At 36.3% G+C, this 13,253-nt stretch overlaps 1 protein-coding gene across 6 annotated transcripts in view; it reads right to left on the bottom strand.

Moving 5' to 3' along the window:
• LOC138710254 (zinc finger protein 235-like) overlaps positions 1-13,253 on the bottom strand; it is a 65,106-nt gene that overhangs the window by 39,509 nt on the left and 12,344 nt on the right. For 5 of the 6 annotated variants that reach the window (XM_069840961.1, XM_069840960.1, XM_069840964.1 and 2 more), the window contains one exon: positions 3,388-4,674. Coding sequence is in view for 1 of the 6 variants with exons in the window: in XM_069840959.1 (XP_069697060.1) it covers positions 3,621-4,674 (1,054 nt within the window). In the remaining 5 variants the exon portion in view is untranslated. Of the gene's footprint in view, positions 1-3,192; positions 4,675-13,253 lie in introns of those variants that run through there. The other variant, XM_069840959.1, reaches the window with a different exon arrangement.

Here is a 13,253-nt window from a genome sequence, read left to right as displayed (position 1 = left end):
TAGGCTAACTTAATCTAAAATAAAGAACTTATGTACGCTAAACTTAAAACACTTGAGCTATTCCTAGAAGGAAAGCTTAAAAGAATAACCTAATGGAGCAAAATTGTCATGAACGTACGACAAGCATTCCAGAAAATATACTGAATGAAATGTTAATATTCTTAAATTTTTTAAATGCGACCTGCAACACTTCCTATAAAATGGAGTATGATTCGGATGATTTTATTGAATTGTTTTCCCAGTCTGTACACGTTGCAAAACTATTATTTTACCATAAGATATTATTGAATGACAGTAGGCCCTAACTGTAATAAATAATCTTTACCTCTAAGCTTGCAACTTGAGTAAGACACTGAACCCTATTGGGTCACCTATAACCGCAATTCGGTCGTAAACCCTTGAAAAACATGAATATCTCGTTGGAATGGGAAAGAATTAACAATTAACATAAAACAAATATCTAAACATTTATCTCGATAACAAATTTATTAACCTAAAACGAGGTAATAAAAAATTTAAAGATAATAACACAACATTATTTATACATACATACACACAAATCTGTAATACTATATAAAATGGTATATAATAATGATAATAATAATAATAATAATAATAATAATAATAATAATAATAATAATCCGTGGCACTACAGCCCATGAAGGGCCAAGACCTACCAGCCGGCTGCTGGCCTCACGACATGTCGAAGCAAAGGTGGACGATCATCAAACCAGATGGAGGTATCGTGTGGTTAGCACGATGAACCCCCCCCAGCCATTATAGCTTATTTGCGAAACCGGATTTCGCTACCTATCATAGCTCCCCAAAAGCATCACGATGCTGGGTGGGCACCGGTCCCATCCACTGGCCGAAATTTCATGAGAAAATTTCTTCCCCCACGAGAACTCGAACCAGCGCGCATTTCGTAACGCGAGTCCTAGGCAGTATGCCTTAGACCACGGTGCAACACAAATTGGTGTGTATATATGTATAAATATTTGAATATAAAAGGTGAGAGTAGAGAAAATGTAAATAATGGAAAAATAGAAATATTAGAAAGGGAACTATACCAATATGTCTGAATCAAAATATAACACGTACCAACAGCTGGGGCGATACGAGAACGGCAAATGGAAAAAAACGAAAAAGAGGTAATAGATTCAGTCACATTCACTATTACAAAATCCCATAATAATTAACGTAAATGAGACAATGAATACCTGAAAGTAGGATACAAAATTCTAAGAGTTGGTTAAATACATAAGATAAATAGACTAAAGCAATACCTGGAAACATAAGTCAGTATACCTCAAAGTCACAACCAGAGTAAATCAATAGAATAATTAAACCAACTGCTAATATAGCAAAGATTATTCCTAGATTTATGAATGCTTCCTTTTTACCTCTTTCATGGCACATAATGGGGCAGTGACTCTAACATATAAACAGATATGATGAATTAGTGAATGAAAGTGAAATAACCGATATAAGGATGAACGAAACAAGTAATACAGTAATAACAATAAAATGAAAAATGAAATCGAATAGAAGTACCGTACAATCTCTGAGTTAAGTAAAAATAAATCTCTCACGAATCTTTAGTCAAAACTGATGGTTCACTGTTCTCCAAAACCAGCAGCCCGCCAATCCAGAACCAAAGTGACACGAATCCTAAAGGTGTGAAAAATCTCCGCAATCAATGGAAATTTTCTGTACATATTTTGGTTGTATTTGTTAATATCTAGTGGGGCCGTATCTTATGCCTGCTCCATTGAATGAACACATTTATGGTATTCTTCTTGCAATAATGTTTCCGGAGCTACTACATGTCTCCCTATTAATATTCGGAGAAACATGATTTTTCAACATGACGATGCACCCGCACATTTCGGTTTTAATTTTCCAACTTATTTAAATGTACACTTTCCGAATTGATGGATAGGGAGAGCAGGTCCAGTTGCTGGTTGGCACGTTCCCTACTTATGACTCCAGTTGATTTTTGTGCTTGAGGTCATATTAAATCATTTGTTTATGGAACACCCATCGACACAGCAGAACTATTTGGTATAATTTTTCTTGCTTTTGACGATCTTCGTAATTGACAACAGATATTTTTAAGGATCCGTCGTTCAATCATACGGCATTATACAACAATAGAAGTCACAATTTTCAGCAGTTCCCATAGTTTGTCAACACAATTTTCTTATTATGTGGTATCAGATAAAAAAAAAAGTTATTGTGAAACCACAGAAAGTAAATAAAGTAATTTTATAAATTGAGATTCTTTAATTTTTTCCTTCATATCACCATCACTTGAAAACGAAGCATTTCCGGACATTGCTTTATTAAGAACAAAGGTTTAATTTCATGGCCTCTATCACATCAGAAAATTATGAATAGTTAGTCTGTTACACTCTGTATAATTCATTCAACAGTAAACTGGTATTAATTTTACAAAGATAAAATATATATATATATATATATATATATATATATATATATATATATATATATATAACACTGCAGATGGAAAGGGACAATAGGGTAAGCTGAAATCAACAGAAAACCTATATTATCTTTTGTGATTAAATGAACGGTTAATTAAAAAATTAAGTTTGAAGGTTCGGCAGTTCGACATCACTGCGAACACACGGTTCTCGTGATACAGATGTAAGAGGTCAACGATTTCGGTAACTCGGTGTGTCTCGCTACATAACCTGTTCTCTGGCGCTGTGTTGCAATCAACTCGCAGCGTCAGAGATTTGAATTTAGAGGTTTCCAAAATTAAATTTACACGAAAACCGTCCACAATATTGAAATACATCAAGGGGATAAATTATTCTTTATTAGTTTTCGTATCGATACGGCCAAAAATCATGATTCTACTCGGAATAGTTACCGGATAACAGGTTAAATGTTTGATAAAGAACAATTTATTTCTGAAAAAAAAAAAAACTATTAACTTTTCACCAATATGATATTATAATTTTTTGTTATATACAGTATGAGCAATTCACTCTGAAAATCTGCAAGGCTACGTCACTTTCACCCTGCGCATGTGCCTGCTTCCTAAATCTGACTGTGCCTGTGGATATCTTCCTATTATATCACAGTAAGGTAGTTTTATATTGTCCGAAAGTTCATTTTAATGATGCTTAGTTATTAATATTATTATATAAACTCTTCAAAATGCAGGTATCAATAAGTGGTGTATTCGCTCCAATGATAAATCAAGCTTGCAATGCCATAGAGGTATAAGTTGTAAAATAGTAACGAAATTAATACTTTAAAACAGCTTACTAAGATAAATAATTATATCAAGACAAAACCTCGCATTCACTATAAAATAGTAATTGTAAAATGTGTATGACAATTCTTTGCACATACCGTAAACAGTTTATAATGAAAATGTGGCACACACGATTCCATTCGGACATATGTCACTTTAGCATTTCAATTGTCTCTCCCCAATGTACTGACGTTCACATCTTGCAAGATATAGCGATCACTTGACACGCTTTCTAGTCATTACAATTATATACATTTGTATCCGCCAGTTTGCTGAATTTCACTATTTAAATATCCCAACAGTAAGAAACTCTCGCCACAGACGTCAAAATTCAATGGATTCCCGGCAGTATATAGTTTGTATGCCTGAGAACATGACCTTTTAGATTACCTTTATGAGAGAAACACTTTCCACAGATATCACATTTGAATGGTTTCTCGCCAGTATGTTTGCGTTCGTGGATGTTTAGAGAACTAGACTGTGAGAAAGACTTACCACATACTTGACACTTGAATGGTTTCTCGCCAGTGTGCACACGTTTATGGCTTTCTAAATGCACCACCTGAGAAAAACATTTTCCACATACATCACATTTGAATGGTTTCTCGCCACTATGTTGGCGATCATGGCTTTTTAAAGAACTACACTGCGAAAAACACTTACCACACTCATTACATCTGAATGGTTTTTCACCAGTATGATAGCGTTCGTGACTTTTTAGGGAAGCAGTGTGTGAGAAAGACTTCCTGCAGATATTACATTTGAATGGTTTCTCGCCCGTATGTAGGCGTTCATGTGATTTTAAAGAAACAGATTGTGTAAAACACTTACCACACACATCGCACTTGAATGGTTTCTCGCCAGTGTGCACACGTACGTGATTTATTAAATGTATTAACTGAGGAAAGCATTTTCCACACATATCACATTTAAATGGTTTCTCACCGGTATGTTGACGTTCGTGGTTCTTTAGTGTACTAGATTGCGAAAAACATTTACCACACACATTACACTTGAATGGCTTGTCACCAGTATGTTGGCGTTCATGGTTTATTAAATGTATCAACTGAGGGAAACACTTTCCGCACATATCGCATTTGAATGGCTTCTCGCCTGTGTGTAGACGTGTATGCGTTTTTAGATGACCCTGCTCGAAGAAATATTTACCACAGATGCCGCAATTAAAAGTCTTAGTGCCTGTGTGCCCGCGTATATGCCTTTTCAAGCTTGCGGAATGCGAGAAACGGATTTCACAGACATCGCATTTGAATCGCTTCTCATATGTGTGAATCTGCACCAATTTTGTAGAGGAAACAGCCACGTGCTCTTCAAGTGCTGTATCTTCGCAGTCTGATGATGCAGTGTTGTCATGGATGTCTGCAAGTCTATCATGGAAATATAAAATCAGTTTTCAAAATGGCCAAACAAATAAGCTTTCATACACATATAAATCGTACAAGGAATCACATTTAAACACTAAAATTCAATATCAGGTTTCAGGTTCTGTAATTTTATTGTACGCAAAATTTGAATTCATTCCTATATTACAAAATTATAACACACATATTCACCACCAGCAACCTAGCTTCTCAGCATGAAGTATCGGCTATGTAATGTAGACTAGACGTAAGCATTGCAGTTATCACACTGTAGAAAATGAGAAAGTTTTTCTTGTGTTAACCTAGTCATCGAAGATGATTCTGCACATCAGTGTGAACACTGGTCTTATGCAAGTTTATATGGGTAAAGACTAAGAAACTGTGCTGTTTAAGCATCTGACTGACACTACTCATTCCATCATAATTATTCCTACTTATTTTATTACTTATCTGAAGACACGCAAGGCAGCAAAATATGTCAAAATGGGGAACGGACATGGTGAAGAGATAGTAAAAGACTTAGGGTGGGAACTTCTCAAATCAAGGTGACGAAAAACCAGACTGGCCGCATTGTTTAAGGCACAAATGGGACAAAAAAGGATGGACCGATATCAATGCTAGATTAGCAACACCATCATACTTAGGAAGGGCTGATCATATTAGGAAGTTTAAATGTAGAAAACAAAGAACGGACGTGGCAAAATTTTCCTTTGTTAACTGCACAATAGTAGACTGGAACAGCTTACCTGTGGCAATCTTTCAGGGTGGTCCTCTTAAAATCAATACATTTAAGGGAAGGTTGAGAAGATTAGACTGAAAATGTAATTGGAGGTGCAGTGTAATTATTTAAGTTGTGTCATGTAATTAATTGAGTTGATATATATTTAAGTTGATACTCGTAAGTAATTAATTAAGATGATATGTAATTTAGTTGATATGTAAATAAGTTAAGGTGATATGTAATTAATTAAGATGATATGTAATTAAGTTCATATGTAATTAATTAAGGTGATATGTAATTACTTAAATTGGTAATAGTTGGGTGAAATAGAAGTACTTATAAGTTAGATTTACTGTTGCTTATTGTACGCGTTATTATAGAATAGTTTTTATTTATAGTCCTAGGTTTATTGCATCTACTTATCTACATATTTATAGTTAGAAATAAATTTACGTTTATTTTATTTCATTTTTTTTATTATTGCTGTAGTTATTGTATTATTGTAATTGTAATTATTGTATATTATATATCACTGCCACCGGGTGTATACCCAATTGTAGTGTTAATAGATATATACATACATAAATAAATTTCTAAATTATAGACATCAGCTCAAAGAATTTTGAGTGACCACAAGGGTCCTGAATACAATAAACATGTACAATAATGGGATGTGATACATTAAAGAAAAAAGAAAGTTAATTGTTGAAGGCAACAGCAACACCTTTTCTGGAAACTCCTGATTAAATCCTTGTAATTTTGAATGGAACAAGGTTCTTCACTTAAATAGTCGTTCTAAATTTTCTCACAACTTGAGATATAATACTATAATTGCCTTCATAATAGCACTGGATCAAATATATCCCAATGTTTAATAACAGAACCATGGGTTGAAACTTGAAAAATGTCTTCCAACAATATGATTTAATCAATATAATAGTAACTATGGAAGTCCAAAAAGTAACAAAAAGAAAGAAAAAAAAAAACATGACTTGCCCATCACAGATTTTACTTGTGACATATATAAAGCTGTTAACTTGAAATGACTCTTGAATGATTTCAGGTCATTATTTTGTATGGAAAAGGTTCAGAAACATAAATGTCCGAAAGCAAAATTATATACATATGCATTACGCCAAATGAAATTTTGCAAAAAAAAATGTCCGAAGTAATTTAACAGTTTAAGATGAAAATGTTCAAGGAATAATTAGACGTAAATATACGCGTATTTGAAGTGAAGTTCGGAAATTAACTTTTACAAACTATTCATCTTCACTGACATTCCCTGGGTTCATATCAAATTTTGGACGATAGTACATTTCTCAAAACAAAGCTTTCTGTTACATTCTTGTTTATATAGAGGGCCTATACTGTATAGCCCTATAATCTCTTCAGTTCTTCTTTCATTGGTGAGGTACTTTTTGTTGGTGGGTAGCCTGATATTTATGTGCCCCAAAAGAATTTTAATCATCAAAATGGCATTATCATGCTGCTATTGTAAGTTGTCTATGAAACACCACAAAGGTACGTGCTGAGAGCTTAACACGCCTTGAAATGCTTCCACTCTGTTGTTAGTTCGCTCTTTTTCAGTTATGACAGGGTTGCAGACATTCTAAAAAGTGGGGCAAACGTGGTGGAACAGCTTTCCTTCTCCCAACATGTGTTTGTCCGCTTAGATACAAGTGGTCAAAATAATCTACAAATTCCAAAATAATGCACGATATATCATCCTATACTACACGGAAAATTTCCTCACCATCATATAATGGTAGGAATGGCAATGCCATAATCTATATTAACAAGTCTTTTGCCTCAGAATGCTCATAGTTAAAATATGTCTCTCTGAAGACACTTTTCATTATATTTTTGTAAAATGTTTGTGACAAGTGAAAGAAATAACCCGTTAACATGATGCCAAAAAAGGAGCGACTTACAGTATCCATATCTGCAGTTTCAAAATCCATCATCACAGTGCTAGGATTCAACTGTAATGAGTTTCTTGCAGTGACAGAATTCAGGACATGGCACATTCCGAAGTACCAGTATGTGTCTTGTGATTTTTGCGCAGTTACCACGAAGCCAAAGTAAAAACAAGTTCTCTTTGGCATGTGCAGTAAACAGCTGCACAAACATCGACCGTGCAGTCTTAAAAGTGCCATCAGTAAACAGGATATCACTGCTCCAAAGATGTTCCGTGTTTCTTGGTGTAGAGAACATAAGTATTATCGTCTGCGTCCCCTACACCCGACTCACAAATTAAGAAGTGCTCACCTTCAAGGATTGCAATGTCTGAATGAGGTACAATAAAATCTTCCAGTGACAATGTTGTGCTGTCTACTTCTGTTCTGCACATTGTTCACAGTTCTTTGCAGAGTGTTGAAGTAGGCTGGCCAATAGTTCATCCTGCACACACTTTTTTTAGTTGCTTATTTAACGACAATCTATCAACTACTCAATTATTTAGCATCGATAATAATATTATGTTTTATTTAACGACGCTCGCAACTGTAGAGGTTATATCAGCGTCGCCGGATGTGCCGGAATTTTGTCCCGCAGGAGTTCTTTAACATGCCAGTAAATCTACTGACATGAGCCTGTCGCATTTAAGCACACTTAAATGCCATCGACCTGGCCCGGGATCGAACCCGCAACCGTGGGCATAGAAGGCCAGCGCTATACCAACTTGCCAACCAGGTCGACATTTTAGCATCGATGGGATTGGTATAGCGAGATGGTATTTGGCGAAATGAAGGCGAGGATTCGCCATAGATTACATGATATTCGCCTTACAGTGGGAAAAAACCTCTGAAAAATCGCACAAGTAATTTGTCCAAGCAGGAATCGAACCCACACCCAAGCGCAACTCTGGGTCAGCAGGCACGCGCCTTGGCTGATTGAGCTATGCCAGTGGCTAACACTCTTTACCTCTGAATGCAAAGCACATAAGGGTGGTTCGTTTTGCTGCTCAATGTCACTTCATTTAAAGTTACTCTGTATTTGCCTCACACAAGTCAAAGATACTTCTAGCCGAAATGATTCTTACACTGTATAATTACAATTCTCATTTGTTGCATTGCTGTCTTTCCTTACATCGTCACTAAACTTTTATCTTCGCACTGTGAACCCCGAAACTGAAGTATACGTTAATTTTACTGTGACTGTATAATTTGGGCCACGATTAGAAATGGTTACTGCAAAAATGGATAAGAATAATGCACATTGCTTATGTTAATAATGTGTTAAAATTTCTTTCCGTCATTAAATTTTAGACTTTGGACATGATACTGAGAACATTTTTCTCTGGACTTTGAGTTTTTCGGACAATCTGACTCTTGGACATTTTTGTACTTGGACATAATCCTTCGGACATTACGTCTTCGAACCCTTTCAATGACCTTGTACTGTAAATTAATATCTCTGATACAGCTGACGTGTTTACGAAAAGCATGAACTCGATCTCTAAAGTTCAGCTTAGTATCGGATTCAATATGAACGACTACTCAACCAATAGTAGTCGTGATACTAACAGTAGTAGTAGTAGTGATGCTAGTATTATAGTAGTCGTGATAGTAACAATAGTAGTAGTGGTGTTAGTTATTATAGTAGTCGTGATAGTAACAATAGTAGTAGTGGTGTTAGTATAAAGTAGTAGTCGTGGTAGTAACAATAGCAGTAGTGCTGTTAGTTATTATAGTAGTCGTGATAGTAACAATAGTAGTAGTGGTGTTAGTATTATAGTAGTCGTGATAGTAACAATAGTAGTAGTGGTGTTAGTTATTATAGTAGTCGTGATAGTAACAATAGTAGTAGTGGTGTTAGTATTATAGTAGTCGTGGTAGTAACAATAGCAGTAGTGCTGTTAGTTATTATAGTAGTCGTGATAGTAACAATAGTAGTAGTGGTGTTAGTTATTATAGTAGTCGTGATAGTAACAATAGTAGTAGTGGTGTTAGTTATTATAGTAGTCGTGATAGTAACAATAGCAGTAGTGGTGTTAGTTATTATAGTAGTCGTGATAGTAACAATAGCAGTAGTGGTGTTAGTTATTATAGTAGTCGTGATAGTAACAATAGTAGTGGTGTTAGTTATTATAGTAGTCGTGATAGTAACAATAGTAGTAGTGGTGTTAGTTATTATAGTAGTCGTGATAGTAACAATAGCAGTAGTGCTGTTAATATTATAATAGTCGTGATAGTAACAATAGTAGTAGTGGTGTTAGTTATTATAGTAGTCGTGATAGTAACAATAGCAGTAGTGCTGTTAGTATTATAATAGTCGTGATAGTAACAATAGTAGTAGAGGTGTTAGTAGTATAGTAGTCGTGATAGTAACAATAGTAGTAGAGGTTTTAGTAATATAGTAGTCGTGATAGTAACAATAGTAGTAGTGGTGTTAGTATTATAGTAGTCATGGTAGTAGAGTAGTACTTAGTAGTGGTGTTAGTAGTATAGTAGTCGTGACAGTAACAGCAGTAGTAGTGGTGTTAGTATTATAATAGTCGTGACAGTAACAATAGTAGTAGTGGTGTTAGTATTATAGTAGTCGTGATAGTAACAATAGTAGTAGTGGTGTTAGTATTATAGTAGTCGTGATAGTAACAATAGTAGTAGTGGTGTTAGTAGTATAGTAGTCGTGGTAGTACAGTAGTACTTAGCAGTGGCGTTAGTAGTTTAGTAGCCGTGATAGTAACAGCAATAGTAGTGGTGTTAATAGTATAGTAGTCGTGGTAGTAACAATAGTAGTAGTGGTGTTAGTAGTATAGTAGTCGCGGTAGTACAGTAGTACTTAGTAGTGGTGTTAGTATTATAGTAGTCGTGATAGTAACAATAGTAGTAGTGGTGTTAGTAGTATAGTAGTCGTGGTAGTACAGTAGTACTTAGTAGTGGTGTTAGTAGTTTAGTAGCCGTGATAGTAACAGCAATAGTAGTGGTGTTAGTAGTAAAGTAGTCGTGATAGTACAGTAGTACTTAGTAGTGGTGTTAGTATTATAGTAGTCGTGATAGTAACAGCAGTAGTCGTGATAGTAACAATACTAGTAGTGGTGTTAGTATTATAGTAGTCATGGTAGTACAGTAGTACTTAGTAGTGGTGTTAGTAGTATAGTAGTCGTGACAGTAACAGCAGTAGTAGTGGTGTTAGTATTATAGTAGTCGTGACAGTAACAGCAGTAATAATGGTGTTAGTAGTGCAGTAATCGTGATAGTAACAGCAGTAGTAGTGGTGGTATTAGTAGTATAGTAGTCGTGATAGTAACAATAGTAGTAGTAGTAGTAGTAGTAGTAGTAGTAGTAGTAGTAGTAGTAGTAGTAGTAGTATTAGTAGTAGTAATAGTGGTGTTAGTAGTATAGCAGTCGTGATAGTAACAGTAGCAGTAGTATTGGTGTTTGTAGTACAGTAGTCATAGTAGTACGGTAGTACTTAATAGTGGTGTTAGCAGTATAGTAGTCGTGATGGTAACAGTAGTAGTGGTGGTAGTAATATAGTAGTCGTGATAGTAACAGTAGCAGTAGTAGTGGTGTTAATAGTATAGTAGTCGTGGTAGTAATAGTAGTGGTGTTAGTAGTGTAGTATTCGTAGTAGTATAGTAGTAGTAGTTGTGTTAGCAGTATAGTAATTGTGGTAGTAGCAGTAGTAGTAGTACCAGTAGTAGTAGTAGTAGTAGTAGTAGTAGTAGTAGTAGTGATGGTAGTGTTAGTAGTATAGTAATCGTGATAGTACATGTAGGAGTAGTGTTAGTAGTATAGTCAGAGCATTTAGAAAAGAAAGTGTGGTAACTCAGCAAGGGTCAAATGGGACTTTTAAACCCTCTAATGTCGCCACGGCAACTGAACGAAACATTGGCGTGGCGATCGTTTTTACATTCCAGTTTTCCTCTTAATACTGTCGACAGAACCGATAGAACTCGCTCTGGTATGGAATTAAACAGATATGTCTTGCGATGTTCTGGTGATTTTCATTATGCCGTTTATGTGAGTGAATAGTAATATGCCTAATTGTTTTGTTCTTGGTGTAAATCCGGTTATATAATCTGTAAGGAAGTAAGACGTTTATTTTTTCCACCCAAAGACTAGGCTATTTTTTAGAAGTGGTGTAGAGCAATTCCACGGAGACAGAAAACTGTATGCTCGTTCTTATATATGTAACATCCATTTTTCTGCGGTTTTGATAGTAAGAGCCGATAAATTTATTATTGACGGTAAGGAGGTAGGACTTCTACGGAAGGAATGGTGACCAAAACCGGATGCCATAGCACATATTTTCTTGAACTTGTCTCCATACCTTAAAAAATTAAAAGAAGAGAAAATCTCCACCTAATCCTTTCTCATAATAATGTGCCTTTACCAAATACCATCTGACTATGACCAATTCCATCGACGCTAAATAACCCAGTAGTTGATACAACTTCGTTAAATAACCAAGTAAAAAAAAAAAGAATTGGACGTGATCCCCGAAAATCAGAAGAATACCTTAGCTGACCCTGCGCTTGTGTGCATGTATTTGCCATTACTCCACACCTGGATGTCCAAAATTGTCTAGTTACTTTGACCATAATCTCTTTTTCTTTTACTCAGTTGTTTAACGACGCTATATCAACTACGAGGTTATTTAGCCTCGATGTTATGTTATGTTTTATTTAACGACGCTCGCAACTGCAGAGGTTATATCAGCGTCGCCGGATGTGCCGGAATTTTGTCCCGCAGGAGTTCTTTTACATGCCAGTAAATCTACTGACATGAGCCTGTCGCATTTAAGCACACTTAAATGCCATCGACCTGGCCCGGGATCGAACCCGCAACCTTGGGCATGGAAGGCCAGCGCTATACCAACTCGCCAACCAGGTCGACTTTAGCGTCGATGGGATTGGTGATAGCGACATGGTATTTGGCGAGATGAGCCCGAGGATTCGCCATAGATTACCTGACATTTGCCTTGTAGTTGGGGGAAACCTCGGAAAAAACCCAACCAGCTAATCAGCCCAAGCGGGAATCGAACCCGCGCCGAACGCTACTCCAGATCAGCAGGCTATATCAACTACGAGGTTATTTAGCGTCGATGTTATGTTATGTTATGTTTTATTTAACGACGCTCGCAACTGCAGAGGTTATATCAGCGTCGCCGGATGTGCCGGAATTTTGTCCCGCAGGAGTTCTTTTACATGCCAGTAAATCTACTGACATGAGCCTGTCGCATTTAAGCACACTTAAATGCCATCGACCTGGCCCGGGATCGAACCCGCAACCTTGGGCATGGAAGGCCAGCGCTATACCAACTCGCCAACCAGGTCGACTTTAGCGTCGATGGGATTGGTGATAGCGACATGGTATTTGGCGAGATGAGCCCGAGGATTCGCCATAGATTACCTGACATTTGCCTTGTAGTTGGGGGAAACCTCGGAAAAAACCCAACCAGCTAATCAGCCCAAGCGGGAATCGAACCCGCGCCGAACGCTACTCCAGATCAGCAGGCAAGCGCCTTACCTGACAGAGCTACACCGATGGCTCGTAATCTCTTCCAATGAATGAACGCCAGACTAGAATTTTACATTTCAGCTGTTTTGTGCGAGTTTTTCAAAATCGATACACTTTTTAGAGCCATAAACTGTGATGAGTTCGAGGGAAGTGAAAATACAAAATAAATATACAAGGTGAATCAACGGCCTTGTAGATACAATGAACTCATAGACTTCCTTCTCTGCCCTATACAAAGGATTCTAGCATTACACAATTTTAGAAAATATATTACACATAATTGGCAACATAAAGAACACGTTTGCTTCAGAAAGAACCCTTGAATTATTTACAGTGACAATTCAGAACACTCACGAAATATATTCATTCTTGTGGGATAGGAGATTAAAATATAT

The sequence above is a fragment of the Periplaneta americana genome, chromosome 12 (genome assembly GCF_040183065.1).
Source record: "Periplaneta americana isolate PAMFEO1 chromosome 12, P.americana_PAMFEO1_priV1, whole genome shotgun sequence".
NCBI lineage: Eukaryota > Metazoa > Arthropoda > Insecta > Blattodea > Blattidae > Periplaneta > Periplaneta americana.
The sequence above is the reverse complement of the archived record's forward strand: the minus strand, read 5'-3'. Positions and strand labels throughout refer to the sequence as shown.